Source organism: Protopterus annectens, chromosome 1.part2 (assembly GCF_019279795.1).
Source record: "Protopterus annectens isolate FY-2018-M chromosome 1.part2, PAN1.0, whole genome shotgun sequence".
Taxonomy (NCBI): domain Eukaryota; kingdom Metazoa; phylum Chordata; order Ceratodontiformes; family Protopteridae; genus Protopterus; species Protopterus annectens.
Genome location: NC_056727.1, coordinates 97,037,746 through 97,064,454, shown reverse-complemented (window position 1 = coordinate 97,064,454; position 26,709 = coordinate 97,037,746). Strand labels below are relative to the sequence as shown.

General features: G+C 41.3%; 1 protein-coding gene across 2 annotated transcripts in view; it reads left to right on the top strand.

The window, feature by feature from the left end:
* The window catches only part of PUS10 (pseudouridine synthase 10), a 1,838,120-nt gene that overhangs the window by 305,024 nt on the left and 1,506,387 nt on the right, over positions 1 to 26,709 (top strand). For both annotated transcript variants that reach the window (XM_044055027.1, XM_044055017.1), the window contains one exon: positions 14,609 to 14,695. In XM_044055027.1, the coding sequence (XP_043910962.1) occupies positions 14,609 to 14,695 (87 nt within the window). The remainder of the gene's footprint in view (positions 1 to 14,608; positions 14,696 to 26,709) is intronic.

The following is a 26,709-nucleotide window of genomic DNA, read 5'->3' as shown; positions in this document are numbered from 1 at the left end:
CCTCTTGCGTGACACCTGCCTCAGACTCTTTCCCTACTGTCTGTTCTTTCTGTACCCCCAGCTTCAAACCCTGAACCTGGCAGCCTGGCTAATTACCTGAGTTCTTCTATACCATCCCTCGGCAAACAAGTGCTGGATGTCATCGTGGAGGCAAGGAGGCCTAGTACTAGAAAATCCTATGCTGAAAAGTGGAAAAGATTCTGTTCCTGGAGCCAGACTCAGGGGATGGGCACAACAGTGCCCAGTTTACCGCATATTCTTCAATACTTACTAGAGATGCTTCACAAGGGCCTTTCCTTCTCTTCCATTAAAATTCATGCCTCAGCCATTGCAGCACATTATAATACTGAGCCACCCCTCTTCTCTCACCCCGTACTGAAACAGTTCCTCAGAGGGGTCAAAAATTTAAGACCACCCAGGAGAGCTCCTACTGCTGCCTGAGACCTTAACTTTGTATTGGAAAGGTTCAGTCTACCTCTTTTTGAGCCAGCTGCAACTGTGGTGTGGAAAGTCCTTTCTTGGAAAACAGCTTTCCTTCTAGCCATCACTTCAGCAAGAAGGGTGTCTGAATTACAGGCCCTTATGGCAGTGGCGCCTTTCATCATCCTTCATGCGGACAGGGTGTCCCTCAGGACCAATCCTTCCTTTATGCCCAAGGTGGTATCCAGTGTGTCCCTTAATTAGTCCATTCATTTGCCAACCTTCTTTTCTAATCCACAAAACAAAGGGGAACGAATACTGCACTCCTTGGATGTGCACAGACAACTTATATTTTACTTGGATAGGACCACTCCTCCCAGGAAATCTGAACAGCTGCTAGTTGCCTTTGCTGCAGTGGCAGAGGGAAAGGCCATTTCAAAGCAAACCATCTTTAAGTGGATAGGCCATTGCATTCTTTTCTGTTATAAGCACCATGGAAAACCTACCCCACAGGGGATAAGACCCCATTCAACCAGGGCTGCATCTACTTCTACAGCCTTTCTCAGAGGTGTTCCTGCCAGGGACATCCTAGAAGCTGCTACTTGGAGTTCTGTACATACCTTCACCAAGCATTACCACTTGCCAAGTTTTTCTAAATCCAGAGCTGGTTTTGCCACTGCAGTCTTGCAGGACCTAATAGCTAGTCCTAATGCTCAATAACTGCCTCCTCCCTTCCTTAACTTTGGGAATCTACCCAAATGTAATGACTGCAACAGTGAAACACGAAGAACATAGTACAGATGTTCTTCGTGTTTCACTGTTGCAGTCATTACATTTGGGTTATCTGCTTGCAGTAGCCCTCAGTCGGCCTGAAGTCTTGGGACCTCTGTCGGTTGCTGTCCCTTCTTCCATGACGTCAGGTCGTCAAGGGTATAAAACATGCAGCCAACGCCATTTCATCAGTCTTTCTTGCCGTGCGGTGCTCGAAACAGAAGCAGTTCACAAGTGCCGGTCGGCCGACTCCTGAAATTTTCGTTTTCGAGTTTCAGAACCGAAGTCTTCAACTAAAGCTAAGTACCCGTTGAAACTTTTTCTTGCTCCTTACCGATGTCAGTAAAAGTTAATAATTGCATTACTTGAGGAAAGCAAATACCTCATAAAGATTTTCATTCGTACTGTATTCCTTGCCTCGGCCCTGACCACAACGTACCTTGCTGTCGGTTTTGTGCTTTATTTATTCAGCGCACTATCCGTCATCTGTATATTTTCACCTTTAAATATTTTGGTTCTTAGTTTAATTATCCAGAAATGTTGTCTGTTAGCCATCCAACTACCGGGATTCTGAAAAAACTCAAAGATAAAGACAGACAGGCCGCCGAGGTCCAAAACTGCTGACAACGCTTCTCCTAAGCCGATCGCCAGTTCGTCGGTATTCAGTGAGGTGCTTTCGCAGCCCCTGATACCTGCTACTTCTGATTCGCAGGCCCCTACTGAGACCCATTCGGAGTCCGGTATGCCGTGAGATGCTTCAACTATGGAACCTGCGGATGTTTCTACCTTGGATGGGTCCGGAGCCACTGTGCAGGCACTGGCTTCTGAGGGTGTTTTCAGGCCTACAGATTTGTATATTAAACCAACGCCATCTTCAAAACTAAGACCAAAATCTCGACCTATGCATAAAAAACTCACGCCTGGGCCACATGTGCAGGCCCCTATGCCTAAAAAACAAATGATCAAAATGGCTGAAGATTTAATTACTCAGATCAGGGGTAGCCAAACCCCCCCCCCTTTTCTAAGAGGCCTAGGCAAGACATTGATTATGAATCTTCTGAACAGGATTCTATTTCTTCTGACTCTTCTAATGAACAGGAATTGTCTCTACCTACTTATGAGGACTCTGATGCAGAAGATTCCATTCCTTCTGCTTCTCCCCCTGAGGATTTTTCTTTTGGGGAAACTTTACATACCTTAAGGGAACATTTCCACTGGGAAAGTCAAGATTTCTCTGAATCTAAAATGAGACTTGGGGATTTTCTTCTTCTTCCTCAGCTTAGGCCTTTGGCTATACCTCCTGTTCTAGACATTGTTGTTGTTTTTTCAGAATCTAGTATGGCTCCTGATTCCCTGACTCCAGCTCCTTGTAAGCCAGACAGATACTACAGGGTTCCTGACTCCCAAAAATTCCTTTTCAAAAATCGTGTTGCAGATCCTGAAACCATTTCTCAGGGTCCCAAGGACATTAAGGCTTCTACAGCTAAAAATCCTACCCCTTCTGATAGAGATTCCAGGGCGTTGGATAGATGGGGTAAGAAGGTTTACACTTCTGCAACCTTGACAATAAGGGCTTTAAACTGTCAATTTCATATGCTAAAATATCAACAGCATATCATGGGACTGCTTAAACAGAAAATTATGTTAATTTCTGTCTGTGCGGAAAACAAAGATTGACAGGATTTACTGCATTCAGCTGAACAAGTTGGAAAACGTACTTTGCAATGTGGTTTTGATTCTTTGGAGGCCTCTTGCAGGGCTGCTGTAACTGGGTCTGTGCTAAGATAGCATGCTTGGCTCAAAGAGCAAAATCTGCCTTATGTTAAATCAAAATTGTTGGATGCTCCTTTACAACAGGACCGCCTCTTTGGTAATAAGGCTGAAGAAGTTTTAAAAAAGGTGGAAGATGAAGCTAAATCTGTGCAAACTGTGAAAGATTTCTTACAAGGACAACCTCCAAGATTTAGTAGGTACTGGCCTACTAAGAACTGGTCCTTTCCAGTTCCCTCGAGAGCCACTCAAGTCAAACCCAGACATTACAAAGGCTCCAGGTTTCAGTCACAAGGAACTGTCAGAACAAATCAATGGGGTGCCTCCTATTCCAAATCTGAAAACAACAAGATGCCTCCCTATGGTAAGCAGTCTCAATGACTTCCCTTTACACTTACCAAGCGCTTACCTTTTAGCCGCCCCTTTGGGAGGAAAACTGACTCTTCATGCAAGAAACTGGCAACTTATAACCCAGGACAAGTGGGTTTTAAATATAGTATCCTAGGGATACAAATGTCATTTCCACACTTTGCCAATTCCAAACAGATGGCCAGACCTGCCCCCAATTCAGTGGGCAGAGGCCCAGAAACAAGTACTTTCCCTCATGAGCATGGGGGCCATTCAACCAGTACCAGAAGAGGAAAAGGGACAAGGTTTCTATTCAACTTTTCCTGGTACCCAGAAAAGACAAATCATGGCATCCAGTTCTGGACTTATCTACTCTAAACACCTTTCTGGACATTCCAAAATTCAAGATGCTGACTCTTCACCAGTTACTTCCTGTGCTAAGCAAAGATGCCTGGTTGGCAACTCTAGATTTAAAAGAGGCTTACCTGCATATCCCAGTCAGGGAATCTTGCAGAAGATACCTCCGCTTCAAAGCAGGCTACTTGCATTACCAGTTCTCTGCACTGCCCTTTGGCTTATCTACTGCACCCAGGGTCTTTACAAAGTGCCTGGCTCCAGTAATTGCATTTTGCAGGCAAAGAAATATTCAAATATATCCATACCTGGACGATTGTCTATTTCAGGCAGAAAACAAGGAGAGTCTTCTAAAACAGCTGGCATTTGTAAAAAGGGTCCTAACTTGCCTAGGGTACACTTTAAACAAAAATAAATCACAACTGATACCCTCTCAAAAAATTACATTCCTGGATGCAAGCTTGAATACAACTGCCCAGATGGCTTTCCTTGTGCCAGAGAAGCAAATTTATTTGGTGACTTACTTTAAACAGATGGCCACAAAAACCTTGCTTTCTGCAAGGCAAATAATGCAGGCCTTGGGGTTCATGGCCTCCTGCATTCTTCTAATTCCATATGCAAGACTGCATATGAGGAAACTTCAGTGGTACTTAAAAAGTCTATGGAGTCAGCGTTGTCACAGCCTGGAAACAATGATTCCTATCATACCTTGCATGCGACTAGAGTTCCTATGGTGGACAGAGGCCTGCTACCAAAACAAGGGACTGCCATTCACACCACCACCTGCCGCCCAAACCCTAACTACAGACACATCAGACTGTGCTTGGGGGGGGCATATCTGGCAGGGAAGTGCATTCAGGGCAAATGGAGCCCAAATCAAATGCACCTTCATATCAATCAAAAAGAAATGCTAGCTGTACAGAATGCACTGACAGCCTTCAAGGACTACCTTCATCCAGGACAATTAATGATCAAGACAGACAACACCACAGTTATGTGGTACATAAACAAGCAGGGGGGTATACACTCCTACCCCCTTTGCAGACTAGCCATGGCATTGTGGAACACGGCCTTGACCTATCAAGTACAACTACAAGCTCAATTCCTGCCAGGAAAGCTGAATACTCTGGCAGACGAACTAAGCAGAAATCTCATGGACCCACACGAATGGAAACTGGAACCACAGATTTTCAACATGTTGACACGCAAATGGGGGAGCCCAGACATAGATCTTTTTGCCTCACCCCAGAACTTTCAGTTGGACAAATTTTGCACAAGAACTCATCACAAAAAAGCCTGGAAAGTGGATGCTCTATCCTTCAGCTGGAAAAACCTATCAGCCTATGCCTTTCCCCCTCTGCCTCTGCTCTCCAAAGTTCTGCTAAAAGTCAAACAGGACAAACCAAAAATGATTTTGATTGCTCCAGACTGGCCTCGCCAACACTGGTACCCACTCCTGTGCAATGTGTCACACCTTCCACCGTGGCACCTGCCTCAGACACCTTACTTACTGTCTCAGCAGAACAACCAAATTCTGCACACTCAGCTCCAAACTTTGAATCTTGCAGCGTGGCTAATCACCTAAATTCACCCTTAGCATCCCTCAGCAAACCTGTGATGGATGTCATTTTGGAGGCAAGGCAGCCTAGTACTAGAAAATCTTATGCTGACAAATGGAAAAGATTCTGTGCCTGGAACCAATCTCACAGCAGTGCCCAACATTCCTCAGATTTTACAATACTTAACTGAGATGCTTCACAAGGGCCTGTCCTTTTCATCCATAACAATCCTTGCCTCAGCCATTTCAGCTCATTACAACACAGAACCTCTCCCCTCTTCTCTCATCCTCTGCTAAAGCAGTATCTCACCCCTGCCTGGGACCTCAATTTTGTATTGGAAAAGATCACTCTCCCTCCTTTCGAGCCAGCTCCTACTGCAGACATAAAATTTCTGTCCTGGAAAACAGCTTTCCTTTTAGCAGTCACTTCAGCTAGAAGGATTTCCGAATTACAGGCTGTTATGGCAGTCGAGCCTTTCATCATTTTTCATGCAGACAGCGTATCTCTCAGAATCAATCCATCCTTCATGCCTAAGGTGGTATCCAATGTGGCTCTTAATCAGACCATTCATTTGCCAACTTTCTTTCCCAATCCACAGAACAAGGGGGAGCGGATTCTGCATTCTTTGGATGTACACAGACAACTTAGATTTTACTTAAACAAGACAAAATCTCAAAGAAAATCTGAACAACTGCTGGTGGCATTTGCTGCAGGGGCAGAGGGGAAGGCTATTTCAAAGCAAACCATTTCCAAATGGTTAAGCCATTGTATTCGTTTCTGCTATATGCAGCATTGAAAAACTCTCCCCCAGGGGATCAGATCCCATTCCACCAGGGCTGCATCTACTTCTACAGCCTTTATCAGAGGTGTTCCAACCAGGGACATTCTAGAAGCTGCTACCTGGAGCTCAGTTCATACGTTCACCAAACATTACCATTTACCACTTTTCTCTAAATCCAGAGCTGGCTTTGCCACTGCTGTTCTGCAGGGCCTTATAGCTGGTCCTAATGCTGTATAATTCCCTCCACCCAATCATAGCTTTGGGAATCTACCCAAATGTAATAATTGCAACAGTGAAACACGAAGAGCATAGTACAGTTGTGTACACTTACCATAAATGTAGATGTTCGAGTGTATTCACTGCTGCAGTCCTGGTTACCCTCCCTCCAGCCACCTATTTTTCTCTGGCTATACCTCTACTTTCTTTCACTATGCTTAAAAGACCTTTTGGTGTATTTGCTTTTGGAATTGGAGGTATATTTTTTGTGTTTTTAATTTTATTTGCTCCCTGACATCTGGGGCAAGAAAAACTGATGTAATGGCATCGGCTGCATGTTTTATACCCCTGACGACCTGACATCGTGGAAGAAGGGGCAGCAACCGACGCAGGACCCAAGACTTTGTTAATCAGGCTGACTGAGGGCAACCTGCCAGCAGATTACCCAAATGTAATGACTGCAACAGTGAATACACTGGTAAGTGTACACAACTGTACTTTAAACGTAGCCTTCTAGATTTTCATCAGGTTTTTCCCTCCTAGCTTCCAAACCTCCACAGGAATGACATCTATTCTTGGGGGCTTTACTGTAGATTAGTTCTACATAGCCATTTTTATCTCATCTCTTCCTATCCTAACTGTTAGTAATTGAGCCTCATCTACCTTTAACCTTGACATATTTCATCCTTCCATAAACATTTCCATTTGTACCTTTTCTTGATTTTCCATATTTCTCTGCTTTATACAAACTGTCATAAAATTTCCCAAATATTTCTAATATTTCTACAGGATCTCTTGTTATCTTCCTTGTTATAGGCTTCCTAAGCTTGGTGACAGCCCTTTCCATTTTCTTTTGCCCTAGTCATTGTACTAAAGGTTTTTGTGGTCTAGAATTATTATAAAAAAAAACAGTTGCTTAACCGCAATCTTTCTAAACTCGTGCATATTATTGAGGTAGTTCCTTATTTTCTGTTTAGCAATCTGCAGTTAGTCCTTTTCTTGTTCTGAGAGATTTCCCCTATTTTGCAAGACTTTAACATTTGCCAGTCCCACTAAATAATTATCGTTGCTTATTAACCATATCTCTCTTTCTTTTATTTCCACCCTATTTGTAAACTCCCAGTTTAATTTTATCCACCTCAGTAGCTGTATTTTCAGAAGAAAATTATATTGTCTCTAGTAGCTCCTGAATTAATTCCAAAACTCATTTCTTAAATTCCTTTCTTATTAGGCGAAAGATGGGAAAGTGCCAATATGTCATTTTTATTTCATTACCTTGCATTTTTATTTTAGTTATTGTTGGCACATGATCTGAAATAATTATTGGGTGTGTTTCAAGGCCTTAAATTAAATGCACATGTTCCTTTGAGATATAAAATCTATCTAGCCTAGCTCAGTTTTTGTATCTCGGTGATTAATATCTAAATTCACTCAGAACTCCTAGTACTAAATTCACATCTTCCATACCAAACATTTTCATAAATTTCTTCAAAAATCTACCCTCCTTTGTTACATTTTCCCTTTTAGGCCCCCCAGACACATCTTCACTGTTGCAAACCAAATTCCAGTCTCCACCTATAAGTAATATTTGTTGCTAAAAGATTATGATTTCTCCCAGAATTTTCTTAAGCTCCATTATAACAGTTTTAGGTGGAATGTAAATGCATGCCAGTGTAATCCTCCTCTAGCCAGTAGCCCCTTAGTACTATGCATCTTCCATTATTATCTTTTGTTTTCCTCTTCTGTCACTATTGGAACTCATCTTGCAGTTAATATAAGTACTCCTCTTTTGCTTTGCCCCAAATAGTCCACTGAATAACCATCCTGATAACCTTTCTTTATCAAATTCACATGTTCAGTTCTTTCCAGATGTGTCTCCTGTAGCATAGCTATTTGTACTCTACATTTTTACTATAGTTTATTACTCTTTCTTTTTTTATATTTATCTGCAAGACCATTCAGGTTGAAAGACATTACAGAAAGCATCATTTTCTTATATAGTTATTATTACCACCTTTTATATATAATTGCTTTTTTGTTAAATGTCTAGTTCCAACTTTTGTGTTACATGCATATACTGTTCAGCAGGTTGGTCTTTTATACAGTTGTTTCTTGTCATATCCATTTGCGCCTATGCCACATCTTACATAACTTTTTTGTTTTTTTGAATGCTCTCAAACAGAACAAACAACCCCCCAACCAATTAACTTAATAGTAACGCACAAAACTATGTACATCTTCAAATATTGAAGTTTATTCGCTTCCTAATAAGAACAACATTTCTAAGTTAATAGCCACACAGACAGACTAGAGTTAACAAAAAGGAAGGTTAGTCATGCTAAGACGCATGGTACAGCCTGTGCTATTAGTAAGTGCTATATGATTTTTTTATATCTTTATAGCTCTCCCAGGTGAGAAAACACTTGAATGCTTTCAGTAAACACTTTCTCCAAGCCATTTCTCTTAATCAAATTGTTTTCTATTGACATGCAAACCAGACATAAAACTGCTAAAGGTACCTTGTTTACCAGAGGAGAGCCTTATGATAATCAGTATTCTTTTTCATTTACATGTTTTGTAATAAACTTGTTACTAGATAATGCCTAAGGTCTTAACGCAGTCATTTCCCCATGCAAGCATGGAAAAAAGTGCACTGATTTTTCGTTTGTCATTCTCTCTTCACCAGACCCTTCTTCACTCACCCTCCTCCTTTTTTTCGTTGCAGTACCTACATTTCTTATGACTGAAAAAAGAAAAAGAGAGAAGGGAGAAAAAGAAAAAATCAAAAGTACTTGTTTATATTAGTATTTCCATTGTATTTCAAAACTTTACTTGGTTTTGTATTATCTTTAAAGCTCTCACAGCTGGAAAAAACCCTGGCCTTATGCCCTAGCCAATTTCTTTTTTTCCCTCAGCCAACTTGCTTCCACCAGACTGTCTCCAGTTTCTGTTTATCAGATTGTCTCCATGGAAACATGAAGACCAGCTACAGAATTGCTACTTAGTATACATGCATTTGCTAGAAAAAAGCCTCATAATATTCAATATTATTTTTCATTTACTTGCTCTCTCTTAAAACTAATCAGTCTGAGGTCCTAAATCCAGTCATTTCCCCATGCAAGAATGAAAAAAGTACATTAATTTTAACTTTGTCATGCCTTTTTCACTAGGCTCCTTTTTATCATTGCATTGGCTATATTTCTCAAAACTGTACAAGAAGAAAGAGAGAAGAGGGGAGAAAAAAACAACACCTGTTTACAATCCCCATTACTCTTAAAAATAGCATGCAAAGAAAACAATGCACCACAAATACAGTACTATTAAGAAAAGAAAGTGTTGTCTTTACTTTGTTAGCTTTCTCCCCAAAGCATTTTTCTGGACATTAATGACATGAAGTAGGGCATATACAGAGTCCCCCAGAAATCCATCAAATTCTGAAAAAGTCCAATATTTCCAGATTTTCTTGTTCTGTCATATTTCACAAATCTACGTATTGCATTGTAATCCCACATTGTTACTGGTTTTATTACTGTTCTCCATCGCCCACATCTCTGCTTCATTTCCAATGTACTCTCAATTCTTCTAGTCAGGTCTCGTGCTCTGTTCCTTCTCTGCAACATTTTTAGTTGAAATACTGGAAAATGTTTCACAGGTACAATCTCTATGTCGTTTTTATTCCCAGAGGAACAAGAAGCAGAATCTCCTTCTGTTTCACAGCTCACTTTTTGTTGGACAAACTTTTGTATTTCCTTCTAGCACGCACTTCATAAAAAAATATTTTGTCTCTCCAGGGAAGAATACCTTGAAGATAGCTGAATACAGCAGTTTGAATCTCACACCTGTGTCTCGACATTCTCTGAATAGTCGAATTAATTTACTTCTCTTTTGCCTGGTGTACAGTGACTAATCATTCTCCACAAACACTGTGCTGTATCTCACTTTTAGTATTTCTCCCTTCTGCCACAGTTTTGTCAGAGTCAACTTTTTCTGGTAGGATTGCATCTTTACTATTAAAGGTCTAGGTTGCTTACTTATAGCTAGGTTTGGAGCATACACACAATGTGCCCTTTCAACTAACAACTGCTGTGGAATACAAATCCAGTTGCTTGTTTGTGTTTTCATAAAATTAATGCAGTCTGTTCCTTCCAGCTTTTCTGGTATAGCTGAAATCTCAGATTTTCCCTACTTGCTCTGTCCTCTAATTCTATTGTTTTTGAAACATCTCTTCCTGAGCAGTCTCGTATACAGCCAGCCTTTTCTTCAGTTCGAGCTCTGATTTTTGCAGCTTTATCATCTCATCTGAATATGTGTTTAAAGCTTCTTCCATTTTTTCCAGCCTTTTGTTGTTTGTGTTGATATACTCTATCAGTGTTTTATTTTAACCAGGTCAGTTTGCAGCTGTCTATGTCTTCCTCTAGGTTATTGGAAGTTATGTCTAAAGGTTGCATTGCATTTTGCTTAACAGCTGCAGAACTTTCCCCAGTCATTGTTTCTTCCTCACTTTCTGTAGCTGATTTTTTCCAGGTCTTCTGTATTTCTTTATTGTATTTCTTTGTTTGTGGCATTCAGACAGTGCAGTTACTAGCCAGGTAGTGAAATTTACCCGTAAATATAAGTCTAGTAGCCTTCTCTGCTGAGTTTCTGTTTTCACACTGGGAGAGCAAGAAACAAGCTGTTACTCGGTATGCAGCCATCTTGGAAGTCCTGAGTGCTGGCATCTGTTGACTGCAGGTTTGCAGTGTGCAAAACACACCTCAGTCCAGTATAGCTGAGCTAGGAATTTAAACAAACCAATGGGGGAAAAGCATTTGGCTTTTAATGCTAGTTTTCTACAAGCAGCTGTAGCTTATCCTCTCCCATTTGAATAATCACCACTCTCTCTGACTGCCTGTACACTTGACTAAAGCTTTGCTGTAACAGTAACAACAGCAAGATTTAGCACAGGGAAACAACACAGTAATTAACAAATTCAGTCAGGCAACTGTACAACACAACCAAAGATGTCAGTATGTGTGCATGTACTGTATGCATTACTGTACAGAAATGTAAAGAGAAGGTTAGCAGTACAATACAGAAGAACCCTGTTGTAAAAAAATCCACATGCTGCACTAAAATGCTCTGTTCTGAGAATGCATAGCAATATGCCGCTCATTGTCCACTGGAGAAATTATTGTGTTGTAATAGATGTGATTAGTCTTCAGAATTGTTGTGCAGAAGATGTAAAAGCCGTAGTGGGAGAACCTCAAGAAATTATCCTGACTTCATGGTTCTCTGAATTGGCTAGGCACCCTGTGATTGGTCGAAGAAATCTAGTAACCTGAAGTAAAAGGGGAAGGTATGTACATGCACGGTGTCTGGATGGCGAAGAAGTAGTAATATTTATGAAAGATAATAACTGTACTTATCAGTTAAGTGTTTTGGTCTTTTGACTTCCTAGGGTAAAGATTTTGTTTGACAGTATTATAGCATAAAAGGGAGGGAAGGGAATGGCATTTACTAATTCAATAGCCTGTATCTGTTTTTCTGCTGACTATTATAAGTAATTGCTAGATGTATTTTCTGTACCGTGTAAATCTTTACATGCAACGGAGAAAAAACTTTTTTCATTATAAAATATTGGAGAGCTGACAGTTATTTTTATACTTCATGCATGGCATACCTATTGCCAATGTCCTTTGTTATGTTACAAATGTATTTGTACTATTTTCTGTAACTACTTTGCAATTATCTGGTCAGAAATGCAATACATTAAGATGCTTCACGTAAATACTGCATAGGCATTTTTTCAGAAATTAGACAGATGTAAGTTGCATTTTCAGTTTAATTTCATGTGGTCATTCATACCTTATGACTGCAGATTAAATTGTTAAAAGTGCTACCATTTTAGATCTGATAGCTTTATGAATAATACATTTCCTAGGATAATACATTTCCTAGGCTAGATATCACAGTTCTAATCCTCAGAGTCAAAGCTAGTTCACCCTTCAAAAGTTACAGTGGTCAAAGAAATAATTATAAAGCATTAAAAATATATGGTGGAAATCAACTGTCTTTTTTTCTTTGCATTTTGATTGGGCAGATTTGATCTTTTTGTAACCTAGTGTTAATTGTGTGCCCACATGCACTTGTGGGGTAGTTCTGTCATGTGGGAATGATGAATGTGTTGTGTATGTATATTCTGGTGTGTGTGTGTGTGTGTGTGTGTGTGTGTGTATATATATATATATATATATATATATATATATATATATATACACATACAAATATATATGTGTATATATATATATATATATATATATATATATATATATATATATATATATATATATATAGGTATGTATATAAAATATTTTGACTTTTTTTGCTAATTGTAAGACAGATACAAACTCTTTATTTGATTATTTTTTTTATTTGAATTCCAATGTCACCTATTTCTCACACTTTACTTTTGAAACTTTTTTTTGTTTGGGTTATTTCTTTCAGTTAGACCAAACTGCTGAACTTATATGCTCTGATCAGGTCAAGAAATATTGAATCTGCAAGTTTCTCTTGCTCATTGTGTGTAGTTCATCTTTACTTTGTAAGTAGGCAGCAGTTAGTGTGCTGTATTTGGGACAGAAACCATGTTTATCTGTTGCCTGGCTGTCAAGACTGTTTACTTGTGAGTATATTCTTCTAATTCTTTACTTACAGGTTGTCATTGCCTGTGCTTGTCAAAACAGGAAATACCTGCTTTGACTGATTCCTTTTGTCTTCAAGCAAGATTGTCATTTGGGGGGGGGTCTGCTTTTCCCTTCTGTGGTATGATCTCAGCACTGATACATATATAGTCTTGGGGGTGTGGGGGGAACATGCTTATGTTTTAATTTTAATGTGTTCACCAACACTTTCAGTGTTTTTTAATTTATGGAATGTTTGTTTATGATGTATGTTTTTGGCTAAAAGTAATATAATCATTCCATCAGTTGTTCATAAATTCTTTCCAGTATTTTGCAAATGGACATATATTTGTTGTTGGTCTGAAGTTGCTGGCTATGGTGGAAGCCAGTTATTTGTGACTGGGAATTGTCATGGCATGCTTAAAGTTGTATGGAGTAACTTTGGCAGTCAAATGCTGGGGTTTACATAGCATGTGACTGCCATGAAGGCTTAAGTTAAAATTGCATTTTTTTTTTTGTTTTAGAAGCTCACAAACCTCTGCTTTATGTACTAAGATGAAGTAGAAAGGGGAAAGGACACTATTTTGTGCAAAGGATTATTAAATCAGTGGTGTAAGGGGACCTCTGTGTGACTGGGTACCTTTATATAGTACAGAGGTTTTTGGAGTGCAGCAGTGTAACAGGCATATTGTAGTGTTCCTACTAAAAGCCAGTCGTGTGAGCACTTGTAGAGTCTGTTCAGTACTGTATTAAAAAACACACAAGTGGCCATCTGGGTATAGCTCCCCTGTGGTAAGGCCTGACATAACGTCAGTAGGACAATACCCAGGGCATATACACATCTGAACTGTTTTATTAGTTTATTGTGTAAATTATTAGCTTCCTGGCATACAATTGCCAAGGGTGGGTTGATAAGAGAGCAGCACAGTAAAGTGGTGTGGCTTGGACAAACATCTATAATAGTGGGTGGAGAGCAGTATGATGATGTGGTCACAGCATGGAGGGTACAGCTGTCTGGCAGCTGTGAGCACAAACTCAAAAGTCCTGGCTACACCCCTGAATACAGTACTTCAATTTCCAGCAAGGAAATGAACTAAAGTGAGCAAAACTTTTTTTAAATACTACTAAAATGTCAGAAACAATTAAAATGGAGGGAAACAGTAAGTTTAACACAGGGAAATGACACGTTAATCAGTTAATTCAGTCCAGTGACTGTACAGATGCAATATTTTCTTTCCCGCAAGGAAAACTAAGTAAATGATCAGCACCTGTTTAAATACTAATAAAATGGCAGTAATCAACAGGCGTCAATAAGTGCAGAAGAAATAAACTATTTTCCTGATTTTGGGCTTTGAAATTAGGTCAAAATGTCACTTTTAGCTTTTCCAGCATGTGTACACTGATATCAGCCCTCTGGAGTCTTGTAGCAAAGACTTTTCAGAATGTACCGATATTGTTGTTCTTGATGTAAGCGGCTCTGATGAAATAGGGTTGTTTTATTTACTTGAAGATGATGTCCAGGTTACATCTCCCTCTTGTTTTCCAGTTAACGACGTGTGTCCCTGCTGAGATATTTGAAAACCCCAGCAGAATTTCTGTATATCCACATCTCCTCATTTTATTGATTCATTTACATAAGTATTACCATAAGAACAGGAGTAGCTCAAAAATTGTTCCTGTAGTACGAGTTGTTCTCCATAGTTACTACTGTACTGTTTTTTTGTTTGCAGGTTTGTGAGAAAGTGAACTCTGCTGGGTATGAGTTTGACAGCGTTGCATTTTCTGTTTCTCTTCCACCTCAATTCTCTGTAAGAGAGGTACGTATTTTTCTAGGCTACTTTAAATTTGCTAACATATTGTAAATTTTCAAGATGGATTGTTGCTTTTTTATTGAAAATGTAAAATACCAAGTATCGAAGCAGGTTGGGATATTCTGAGTTGGATTTTTTTTATTCTAGATTACTTTTGGTTTGATTTGGCTCATGCCGAGTGTTCCTATGTTTTTATGGAAAATATGTATGCATGTATATGTGTATGTGTTTTTATATATATGTGTGTACCCGTGTGTGTGTGCGCAAGTACGTACAGTGTTACTCGCATAGTCATATCTATCAGAAATTGTGATTTGTTGGAGTGTTTACAAGCTTTAGTGTCTTGTGTCCTTTGTTGCTGCCTAAGATGTATAGTTACCTTGTCTGCATTAATTGTTGGTCTTCTTATTCTTGCCTGTGTGTTTTACAGTTCCAGAGGAGCCACTTGTGATTTTAGCCTTTGTGAATATGAACACTTCAGCTGTGCTTTAGGAAAGAGAAAGTATGACTTTTACAGAACAAGACTATATTAAAGGAAACAAAGACTTGACCCATATTACAAAATAGTTTATGATTGGGGCAAGGTGCTACATGAATGTTGGGATGTTGAGTGACAGTGTTCCTAAAAGAATCTATGACAGATAATGTAAGCTATTGAAGAAATATGTTGATAACACATGGTTCATAGGTTGGTACTAGCTATCGGCCCTAGGGCCTATACAAGCCTAGCCATAACAATTTCCTGGCTATTTCTTCCCACACTATTTACTTCCCTGGACTCCTGTCTAGCAGGGTGACTGATGTGATCCCCAGGGTGAATTTCCTTTCTCCCATCCAATCATCAAGGTTCCTTTTGAAGAGGGCCAAAGAGATGCTCTGCTTGACATGAATGGGCAGTCTATCCCAGAGTCTGAGGCGTCTCTGGGTCAGGAACCTATCCCTCCAGCATGTTTTGTCTATGTGATGATAAGGTTTAGATCCCTGGAGCGTGTGGCTCTGAGGGATTGGGATTTCTTTAAGTGTAGCATGTCCAACAGCTCTGGGTTTGACATGGCCTTGTATGTTAAGCAGAGATTGCCTCGGAGTAGACGATATGCAACAGAGTATAGCTGGAGTTTTTTAAGGCCATCAGCACAGGGCATCTGCTTTAGCCCTGTGATTGTTTTAGTGAGGTATTTCTGCGGCCTTTCCAGTTGCTGCAGATGTCTTGAGAGGTACATACCAAATGGGGCGTTGTATTTTATAATGGGTCTAATAAGGGATGAGTACAGTGGGACAATGACCTCCTTTTTTCTGGATGAAAAGCCCTTGGTGATGAGGTGCGCCACATAGAAGGATTTCCTGGCTGTTGTGGCGATGTGGTTATTGAAGGTGAGACCACTGTCCACCTGTGTCCCTAAGTCTCTTATCACAATTTCGGTGTTTAGTGTACTGCCACCTATGTGTTAATTCACAGGTACATGTTTTTTCCCAAAGGAGATAACTATACATTTCTTGGCATTGAGCTTGAGCCCATGGCTCTGGCACCAAGCATCTGTTTCTGTAAGGCCCTTTTGTAGAGTATCCACATCATTTGGGGATCCAATAATGGCTCCCAATTTGCAGTCATCTGCGAACTTTGTTAGCCAGAGTCCCTTAGTGTTGGCCTGTACTTCAGAGACGTAGATGCCAAACAAGAGAGGTCCCAGGACTGAACCCTGAGGTACTCCACTTGTCTGGAGCTGGATTTGGAGTCAGCTACTTTTACAGTGTGGGTTCTGTCAGTAAGCCAGTTGGCAACCCATCAAGTGACGTAGGGATTAATGCCCAGCTTAGTAAGTTTATCTATGATTCCAGAGTGGGGGATGGTGTCAAAGGCCTTGACGAGGTCCAGATAGGCTGTGTGGGACTGCCTTACCCTTGTCCACGGCTCTGGAGACTGATTCGAAGAAGTCAATCAGATTCAGGAGACAAGATCGGCCCTTCACGAACCCTGAACTGGGTGGGGTCCAGTGTTTGAAGGTTGCCAATGTCTTTGTTTATAAGTTCCATGATAATACGTTCCATGGCCTTGCAGATCAGGCTCGTCAGACTGATGGGGGGTAGTTCCTGGGATCCAAGGTGGATCCCCCTTTGTGGAGTGGGATAACTGTAGCTTTGCGCCACTCACTGGGCACAAAGCCTGAGGTGTGGGTATGATTAAACATGACACTTAGGTGAGGTGCCAGTTCATTTTATAGTTCATGTAGTACACAGCCCGGGATGTCATCTAGTCCCATGGATGCTGTATTCTTAGCTTTGGAGAGTGCATTTTTTACCTGTGTGGCCGTTATTACCAGAATTTGGCAGTCTTCCAGTATTCAGATGGGCCATTTAGGAGGTGAGAGGGGGTGAAGTTGGCACTGAATCGATCTGCCAGGATATTGGCAATATCCTTAGGATCAGTATATTTAATGCCATTCTGTTGTAGCTCAGAGCAGATCTGAGCATTGCCATTTAGATTCTTGACATAGTTATAGAATGCCTTGTGGTTGTCTTTGGAATCTTTGGCAATGTTATTTTAGTAACTAGCCTTGGAGGATTTTATGAGGGATCTCAGCTTCTTACTGAGGCTGGTAAGGGAGTTTTTTGCATCCTGGGATATTCCTCTTTTCTGTAACAGTTTCTTCCTTTTGTTGTAAAGTTTGTTTATGGCAGGGGACCACCAGATTGGCTTTGTTTTATTGGAGGAGAGCATCTTGGTTCTATTTGGGATGGCACGATTCATGCATGAGTGGATGTGCTCATATAGTGCCTTAGTGTAGGACTCAGCAGTCGAACTTTCAGTTCCCGTCTGCATGGGTGTCATGAAGTTTATAACTTCTGACTTCAGTAGCATGAAGTTGGCTTTGGAGAAGTTTTTTATGGAGGTTTCCTTACTGGGGGATGGGGGTGGGATGTGGATGTTAAGGGTGATTAGCTTGTGTTCTGACCTGACCAATGTGGGGGTGACCATAGGTGTGGAGCATCGATTTCCCTTGTTGGTAATGATCAGGTCTAGGATATTGGAGACCCTGGTGGGACTGTGGATTAGTTGGTTGATCCAGGGCATTGGAATTTATGAATTCCAAGAACCGTTGGGCAAAGGTGTTGGTACACTAGTAGTTTTCCCAGTTAATGGCAGGGTAGTTGAAATCACCCAATATTAGGGTGTTTGGTTGTATATTAATATTTTCCAGTATGTTTAGAAAGGTATAGTGAGAATCTTGGGGCATGGTGGGGGATCTGTAGCAAGCTACAATTTGGATTGCAGTCTTACGTAGTGTTAGTTGCACCTGGAGAATTTCAGATGCGTTGTGTTGGGCAACTAACCTGGTGGTGTGAATATCCTTGGTGGATATGGGCACTCCTCCACCTTTAGATCCTGGTTTGGTGGCCGAAAAGTGTGGTAAGAGTTGTAGCGTGGTATTGCAGGGGTGCTGTCTGGAGCCTTGAACCAGGTCTCAGTTGCTGCACAGATATCGATGTTCTCCATTTTTAGGAGTGCCTCGAGAGAGTGCATTTTGAGGTTTATACTTCTAGCATTACCTTCAGATTTTGCATGCTTGTACTTGTTACGGTGGTGGTTTTGTCCTTTGAACTTTGCCTAAAAAAGGGACTATAGGGGTGGCAAGAGCCATCTGAGTAACCCAGTGTCTTGGAAATGTTTAAGTACATTTTGTTTGTAGCTCTGAAGTAGCTCCTGTGACAGAGCACTCCATGACATCAAGAAGAAATGCTAACTTTCTTGGCAGCAACCGCCCTGCAGGCAAAAACTCTGATTGTCAAGGTGGTGACATCATCTGCTGTGCACCCTGCAGTAAGGAGGTGATCTGCCAGGCATCACCAACAGCACTGATTTGACCAGTCCTCTAATCAGGAGGTTATTGATACTGATAGGTACCAATTGGACAGAGAATTGTCACTAGCTGTCTTTGACTTGTTTACACCTCACATAAGGCCATGCAGCCACTATAGAACCTCAGCCCACTAGAGATAAAAGTTTGGATATCATTGGACATACTTTACTTGAACATTGCAATGCCGTGGGAGAGCTCAGTAGGAGTATCAAAGACAGCCATCAGTTGTATTGTGTACAGATTCTCTGTTGTCATGTGTTATGATGCTGGGATCTGCATAAAGTTCCCATTGAGACATGCTGTGCGCCATGCAGCTGTGATACTGTTCTGTGAGGTAGCACACCTACAACACTTTCTTGGGGCCATTAACTGCACCCACATGGCCCCTTCCATTAATGATGTATAGTGCCACATCAACCAGAAGCAGTGGCATTAAAGCAGCTGATAGGCCACATGACCAAGAGAAAGTATGATCCTTTATATTACAGCTACATATATGATAGACCCATTTACTGAGACATGCTTTTTTAAAGTCAGTTCCAGAAAGAAACATAACTGATGAATTTGTTACAGTGCACATGTTAGTAGCATGTAACTGTACACCAGAAGTTCACAGTGACACACACATACTTAACTGCAACATGACCTTATGTATGTTAGGTAACTCTGGGAATCCCCCAGAGCCCAGGCTGATGACATCTGTGCGTGATTATTGCTTATCTACTTAGAATGCCTAAAGATAACCTTACATGTTAAGCAGGAATGTTTGGGTGGCTGAAATCCTAATTCAGATAATGAGACAAATCTTCTATTGCTGTGCATTAACACATGCAAAAATGTAGATGGTCAACATCTGTGCATTCCCAAATGGTAACATCAAAGCTTGGTAACTTCTGGTCTGGATTGCAGGAGGCCTATTCCATGAGCCCAAGATGAACTAAGCAGGAATTAACAATGTGACATGTCACCTGATGGCACTGAAGAGTCAGAGGTGGAAGAAGAGCAGTGCAAGAGAAGACAATTTTTGCAGTTTACCTATTCACAAGCTGTAGAGTAGCATCTGTTCTAAAACTATGCCATGCCATTCCATCACATACACCAATAAAACAGAATGTCTGGACTGTTAATGTTGCTTTGTCAGTATCTACCCAAGGCACACTGATATGTGCATTTTCTGATTATATGTGGCATTAGGCAGCACCCACATTTTCAACAAATATTATGTAGCATAATTAGTAGAAAGACTACCATCTGCACAGGCTTCAAGGAGACATGCAGGATGGGTAGCAATGAGCACACCCACATTAAGAATACTTGAAGAATGTATTTATATGGACATATACTATCACCTGCAATGGGGACAGCTATGGTGTGATTATATATGTTGTAACAATCTTTTCCTTCCCCTAGTCCCACACACCTAACATGCAAAATCTGAAGGTAATGCTACTCAATGCTAGAAGTCTAAACCTCAAAATGCACTTTCTCTCGAGGCACTCCTAAAAATGGAGAACATCGATATCTGTGCAGTAACTGAGACCTGGTTCAAGGCTCCAGAGAGCACCCCTGCAATACCAGGCTACAACTCTTACCACACTTTTCGGCCACCAAAGCAGGACCGAAACACTAAAGGTGGAGGAGTGTCAATATTCACCAAGGATATTCACACCACCAGGCTAGTTGCCCAACACAATGCGTCTGAAATTCTCCAGGTGCAACTAACACTAGGTAAGACTGCAATCCAAATTGTAGCTTGCTACAGGTCCCCCACCATACCCCAAGATTCTCACTATACCTTTCTAAACATACTGGAAAATATTAAGATAGAACCAAACACCCTAATACTGGGTGATTTTAACTACCCTGCCATTAACTGGGAAAGCTACTCATGTACCAACACCTTTGCCCAACGGTTCTTGGAATTCATAAATTCCAATGCCCTGGATCAACTAATCCATAGTCCCACCAGGGGCTCCAGTATCCTAGACCTGATCATTACCAACATGGGAAATCGATGCTCCACACCTATGGTCACCCCCTCGTTAGTCATGTCTGACCATAAGCTAATCACCCTTAACATCCACATCCCACCCCTACCCCCCAGTAAAGAAACCTCCATAAAAAACTTCTCCAAAGCCAACTTTATGCTACTCAAGTCAGAAGTGACAAACTTCATGACACCCATGCAGACGGGAGCTGAAAGTTCAACTGCTGAATCCTACACTAAGGCACTGTACGAGCGCATCCACTCATGCATAAATCGTGCCATCCCAAATAGAACCAAGATGCTCTCATCCAAAAAAAAGAAGCCAATCTGGTGGTCCCCTGCCATAAACAAACTTTACAACAAAAGGAAGAGACTGTTGCAGAAAAGAGGAAAATCCCAGGATGCAAAAAACTTCCTTACCAGCCTCAGTGAGAAACTGAGATCCCTCATAAAATCCTCCAAAGCTAGTTACGAAAATAAAATTGCCAAAGATTCCAAAGACAGCAACAAGGCATTGTATAACTATGTCAATAATCTAAATGGCAATGCTCAGATCTGCTCTGAGCTAAAACAGAATGGCATTAAATATACTGATCCCAAGGATATTGCCAATATCCTGGCAGATCGATTCAGTGCCAACTTCACCCCCCTGTCACCCCGAAATGGCCCATCTCAGTACCGGAAGATTGCCAAATTCCGGTAATAACGGCTACACAGGTAAAAAACGCACTCTCCAAAGCTAAGAATACAGCATCTATGGGACCAGATGACATCCCGGGCTGTGTACTACTGAACTACAATATGAACTGGCACCTCACCTAAGTGTCATGTTTAATCTTAGCCTCGCCTCAGGTTTCGTGCCCACTGAGTGGCACACAGCTACAGTTATCCCACTCCACAAGGGGGGATCCACCTTGGATCCCGGAAACTACCGTCCCATCAGTCTGACAAGCCTTATCTGCAAGGCCATGGAGCGTATTATCATGGAACTTATAAACAAAGACATTGGCAACCTTCAAACACTGGACTCCACCCAGTTTGTTTTCGTGAAGGGCCGATCTTGTCTCCTGAACTTGATTGACTTCTTCGAATCAGTCTCCAGAGCCATGGACAAGGGTAAGGTGGTCCACACAGCCTGACAAGTGGAGTACCTCAGGGTTCAGTCCTGGGACCGCTCTTGTTTGGCATCTACTTCTCTGAAGTACAGGCCAACACTAAGGGACTCTGGATAACAAAGTTTGCAGATGACTGCAAACTGGGAGCCATTATTGAATCCCCAAATGATGTGGATACTCTACAAAAGGGCCTTACAGAAACAGATGCTTGGTGCCAGAGCCATGGGCTCAAGCTCAATGCCAAGAAATGTATAGTTATCCCCTCTGGGAAAAAACATGTGTCCGTGAATTACCATATAGGTGGCAGTACACTAAACACCGAAAGTTTGATAAGAGACTTAGGGACACAGGTGGACAGTGGTCTCACCTTCGATAACCACATCGCCACAGCAGTCAGGAAATCCTTCTATGTGGCACACCTCATCACTAAGGGCTTTTCATCCAGAAAAAAGGAGGTCATTGTCCCACTGTACTCATCCCTCATTAGACCCATTATAGAATACAATGCCCCATTTGGTATGTACCTCTCAAGACATCTGCAACAACTGGAAAGGCCACAGAAATACCTCACTAAAAGAATCACAGGCCTAAAGCAGATGCCCTATGCTGACCGCCTTAAAAAACTCCAGCTATACTCTGTCGCATATCGTCTACTCAGAGGCGATCTTTGCTTAACATACAAGGCCATGTCAAACCCAGAGCTGTTGGACATGCTACACTTAAAGAAATCCCAATCCCTCAGGGCCACACGCTTCAAGGATCTAAACCTTGTCATCACAATAAACAAAACATGCTGGAGGGATAGGTTCCTGACCCAGAGACTCCCCAGACACTGGAATAGATTGCCCATACATGTCAAGCAGAGTGCCTCTTTGGTCCTCTTCAAAAGGAACCTTGACGATTGGATGGGAGAAAGGAAATTCACCCCGGGGATCACGTCAGTCGCCCTGCTAGACAGGGGTCCAGGGAAGTAAATAGTGTGGGAAGAAATAGCCAGGGAATTGTTATGGCTAGGCTTGTATAGGCCCTAGGGCTGATAGCCTAGTACCAACCTATGAACCATCCTTACCATGTTTGTATACACGTCTGTGCCTATAGATGGGCTGGTTCTGTGAGCATGGGATGGATGCACAGCAGGAGGCTTGGAAACCTGGTGACCTACCATTCTGGGATGTACAGGTTATGAATCATAATCCTGCAGGACTATTAATCATGGCCTGTTCCACTGTAGATAGCCCTGGACTTGTTGCTTTGCTGTGTCTGCCCCATCTGTGCCCCCTGAATGTTAGGCCTAATATGTACATGCTGTGGCATGCGTAGGCCGCATCACAAACTCATACTAGGAATGTGAGTTACAGTGGATTATGTGAGTTACAGTGGAGTATGTGTGCTCATTCAGCGCTTTCATGAAGTCATCCATTCTTGCCTCAGAAGTCAAAATATCCTCATTTTGTCATCTGTGACCCATCTTAAACAGTACCAAACATGTATGACATAACTGTCCGCCTCAAAGCAGTCTCAGTATAGGATGAAAGTAACATCCACTGCTGTCACTCATTGAAGAGCAGCAACATACCAGTAAGTAATAGAACATTCTACATACCTTGGACATTTTGATCTCCATTATCACCACTCTCCCGAACTGTGTCCACCACATCCACCATTGGCTGTCTCCTTGACTAAGACAATTTCAACTCCTTCACGGTTGATGGTGAATTATGATCACCCTCTATAGACTCTTCTCCATCAGAGCCACTGGAGCAGGTGTCCTATTGTGATTCTGTTTTTCTAGTGACTGTAGGGCTCAGCTAGCTAGCTGTTGCCTGTTCACTGATGGCAGGGCCCCAGTGTGTCTGTAAGTGGACTTGCATTGTCATGCCTTTGAGTAGACTTTCATCATTCTGGTCTATATCCATACTAATGGGGACATTTCCTGCCCTCTGTGACTAATTGCCTGTGCAGCCTTTGCACCATTCCATAATGCGGCTATTGGGACCCTGGTTGTTATGGTAGTAGGAATACTGCTTAGATGGTGAAAGGTTGATAAGTGTAAGATGTCTTAGTAGAAGAAGGCAAAACCCCCCCACTTGGATCGATTTGATCTAGTCTGTTGTGTGTTCTGGACGGTTGGTGGGCAAGTGTTTGCGAACCTTGGGAAAACTTCCACAATTCGCTGAAGTGATTTTCGGCAGTTGTTCGCGGGAAGAAATAGTATTAAAGTTAGGTATTCATGGAACAGTGCAAGGGTAACAGTAGTAGTTATTGAAAGCTGGAAGATGTGCAGCAATGGGGAATATGCACATAGTCTCAACATATATGAGACTGAGTAGCACACTGTAAAGAATATACAGATTGTCAAGGCATAGGTAAGTTGTGAGCAGTACACATTAAGTGACTGCAGGGGCTCCCTGTTGAAATGTTGGCACTCAAAATGCCAAATGTCGACAACAAGAAAAAAAGACCAAACAATCAGGAGAAGAGCGAATATCAAACATAGCTCTTTTGAAAACCTATTTTTTGCAAGTGTTGCAAGTCGCCCAGACACCCTGAAATCATATAGTGTAATTTTGTGATTGCCATACTGCAGAGAAGAGGGAATATTCCAAGAAATGGTAATCTTCAATTTACTACATTATAAGTCTGGATATTCAGCCATTTAGTCGCAGCACTGCAGGACTCCTTGTAGTGGGTCCTGACATTTCAAATGGTTACTGACTATACATTTACGTTGCTGATTTGTTGTCCTTCCTGATACATCAGTCAACATACAGTCAGAATGGTGGTACACAATGTGTCATAATAGTGTTGTGGACATCTGCTTTCTTTTGTGAATGGTGCCAGCATACTAAATCATAGCTGAAGCCAGAATGTACTGTGCAGATATTTTACTTGATGAATCAGGTATCTCCTTTTTATGCTAATTCACTACACTCAGTTGCCAAATGAAGTTTTCTTTCTACACACACCTATTTGTATGGGCTTCTATTCTTTGCATGTTTAATGAGCTTCCATTACATTGAATTGCTTCATTATCATTACCTGTTTTGGAATCGCATTAACTTCATTTTGGGAAATCTGGCAGCAGACTTTACCATCCCGCTCAATTGATAGCTGTACTGTAGGATCTTCTACAGTAACCACCCCCACCCACACGCGTTGTGTAATGCATGTGAATTATCTAATATTGCATAGTCTGTATTCCCTGTGCTTGATAGTACATCCTTGCATAGTGAATGTGTGAGCTGCACTGCTTTATTCTGTCTTCAAGGGCACATGGGATATGAAGACAAGAAGTAGTACTGACGTTAGGTGTTCATGTAACAGTGCACAGATGAGAGTAACCGTATTGAAGGATGGCATAGATGTGACTTACAGAAATTATTTCAACTATAAAAGAGAACACATTGAGTGGTTAGCCATTTCCTGTTGGGTAGAGTGGTAGGCTTTGGTAATGTTTCCCTGTTTAAGCACTAAAACATCTGCCTGTTTGAACCACATAGGGTTCTGTTTCATCAGAGCAATGTCTGGGACAGTCTGGCTGCTGGGATGGAGTTGTGCCACTGTTATGATGACTTGGCACATATCATATGATCTATGGAGCTAGTAGGAGTAGGTCACAACATAGTTGCCCTGTGGATTCAGTAATATCAGTACTTCTTCGTGTATTCCATTGCTTTTACCTTTGTATCTCATATTGGAAGTTAATGAATCTGTGACATATTTTGTGATGGGTCTAGATGGGTTTAGAATGTGTGTGTTCGGAGTATTACTGTGTATGGCCTAGTGTGTTTAATAGTGACTGAATACTACAGTTAAACATGCAGGATGTAAACCATGTGTACCAATAGATGGAGACTCACAAGTATTTCATAGAGTACCCACATTTAGTTTTGTTAGCAGAGATGTGTTTGATATATGTACAGTGGATATAAAAAGTGTACACACCCTTGGTAAAATGCCAGGTTTTTGTGATATAAAAAAATGAGACCACAATAAATCATTTCAAAACTTTTCCCACCTTTAATGTGACCTATAACTTGTACAATTCAATTGAAATACAAATCTGTTGGGGGAAAAATATAAAAAATAAAAAACGTACAATAAGCTGGTTGCATACGTGTGCACACCCTTAAACTAATACTTTGTTGAAGCACCTTTTGATTTAATTACAGCATTCAGTATTCTTCGGTAGGAGTCTGTCAGCATGTCACATCTTGACTTGGCAATATTTTCCAACTTTTCCTTGCAAAAGCACTCCAAATCTGTCAGATTGTGAGGGTATCTCTTGTGCACAGCCCTCTTCAGGTCACCCCACAGATTTTCTATTGGATTTAGGTCTGAACTGTGACTGGGCCATTCCAAAACTTTAATTTTCTTATGTTGAAGCCGTTCTTTTGTTGATTTGGATGTATGTTTGGGGTCATTGTTGTGTTGAAAGGTGAAATTCTTCTTCATCTTCATCTTTCTAGTAGACGCCTGAAGGTTTTGGACCAAAAGTGACTGGTATTCGTAACTGTTCATAATTCCCTCCAACATGACTAAAGCCCCAGTTCTAGCTGAAGAAAATTGAATATGTCTTCTGCGAAGAACAGCTGACGAAAATCACTTCAGCGAACCACAGAAGTTTTCCCACAGTTTGCAAACACTTGCCCACCAACCTTAACTTGGCCTTTTCCCCACTGTAGTGCGATCTCGGACTTGGTACATATAGTTATGAGGGGCACAGCCTCCAACATTAGGGGGTGTGGAGGCGATGCACCCCACTTGGATTGATTTGATCTAGTCTCTTATTTGTTCTGGATGGTTGGTGGACAAGTGTTTGCGGACCGTGGGAAAACTTGCACAGTTCACTGAAGTGATTTTTGTTGGTTGTTGTTCGCAGATGTATTCAATGAATACTTCTTTCAAAGACGTAGAATAGACCCATGAGACATGCACTAGGGTGAAAAATTTGCAAGGGTGACACATAACATGCATTATCTGTCACCACACCTGGTCTGTTTCCTGCAACAGAATATGTTCAACGACATCTCTGCCTGCATTAAAAACAATATTTGCTTG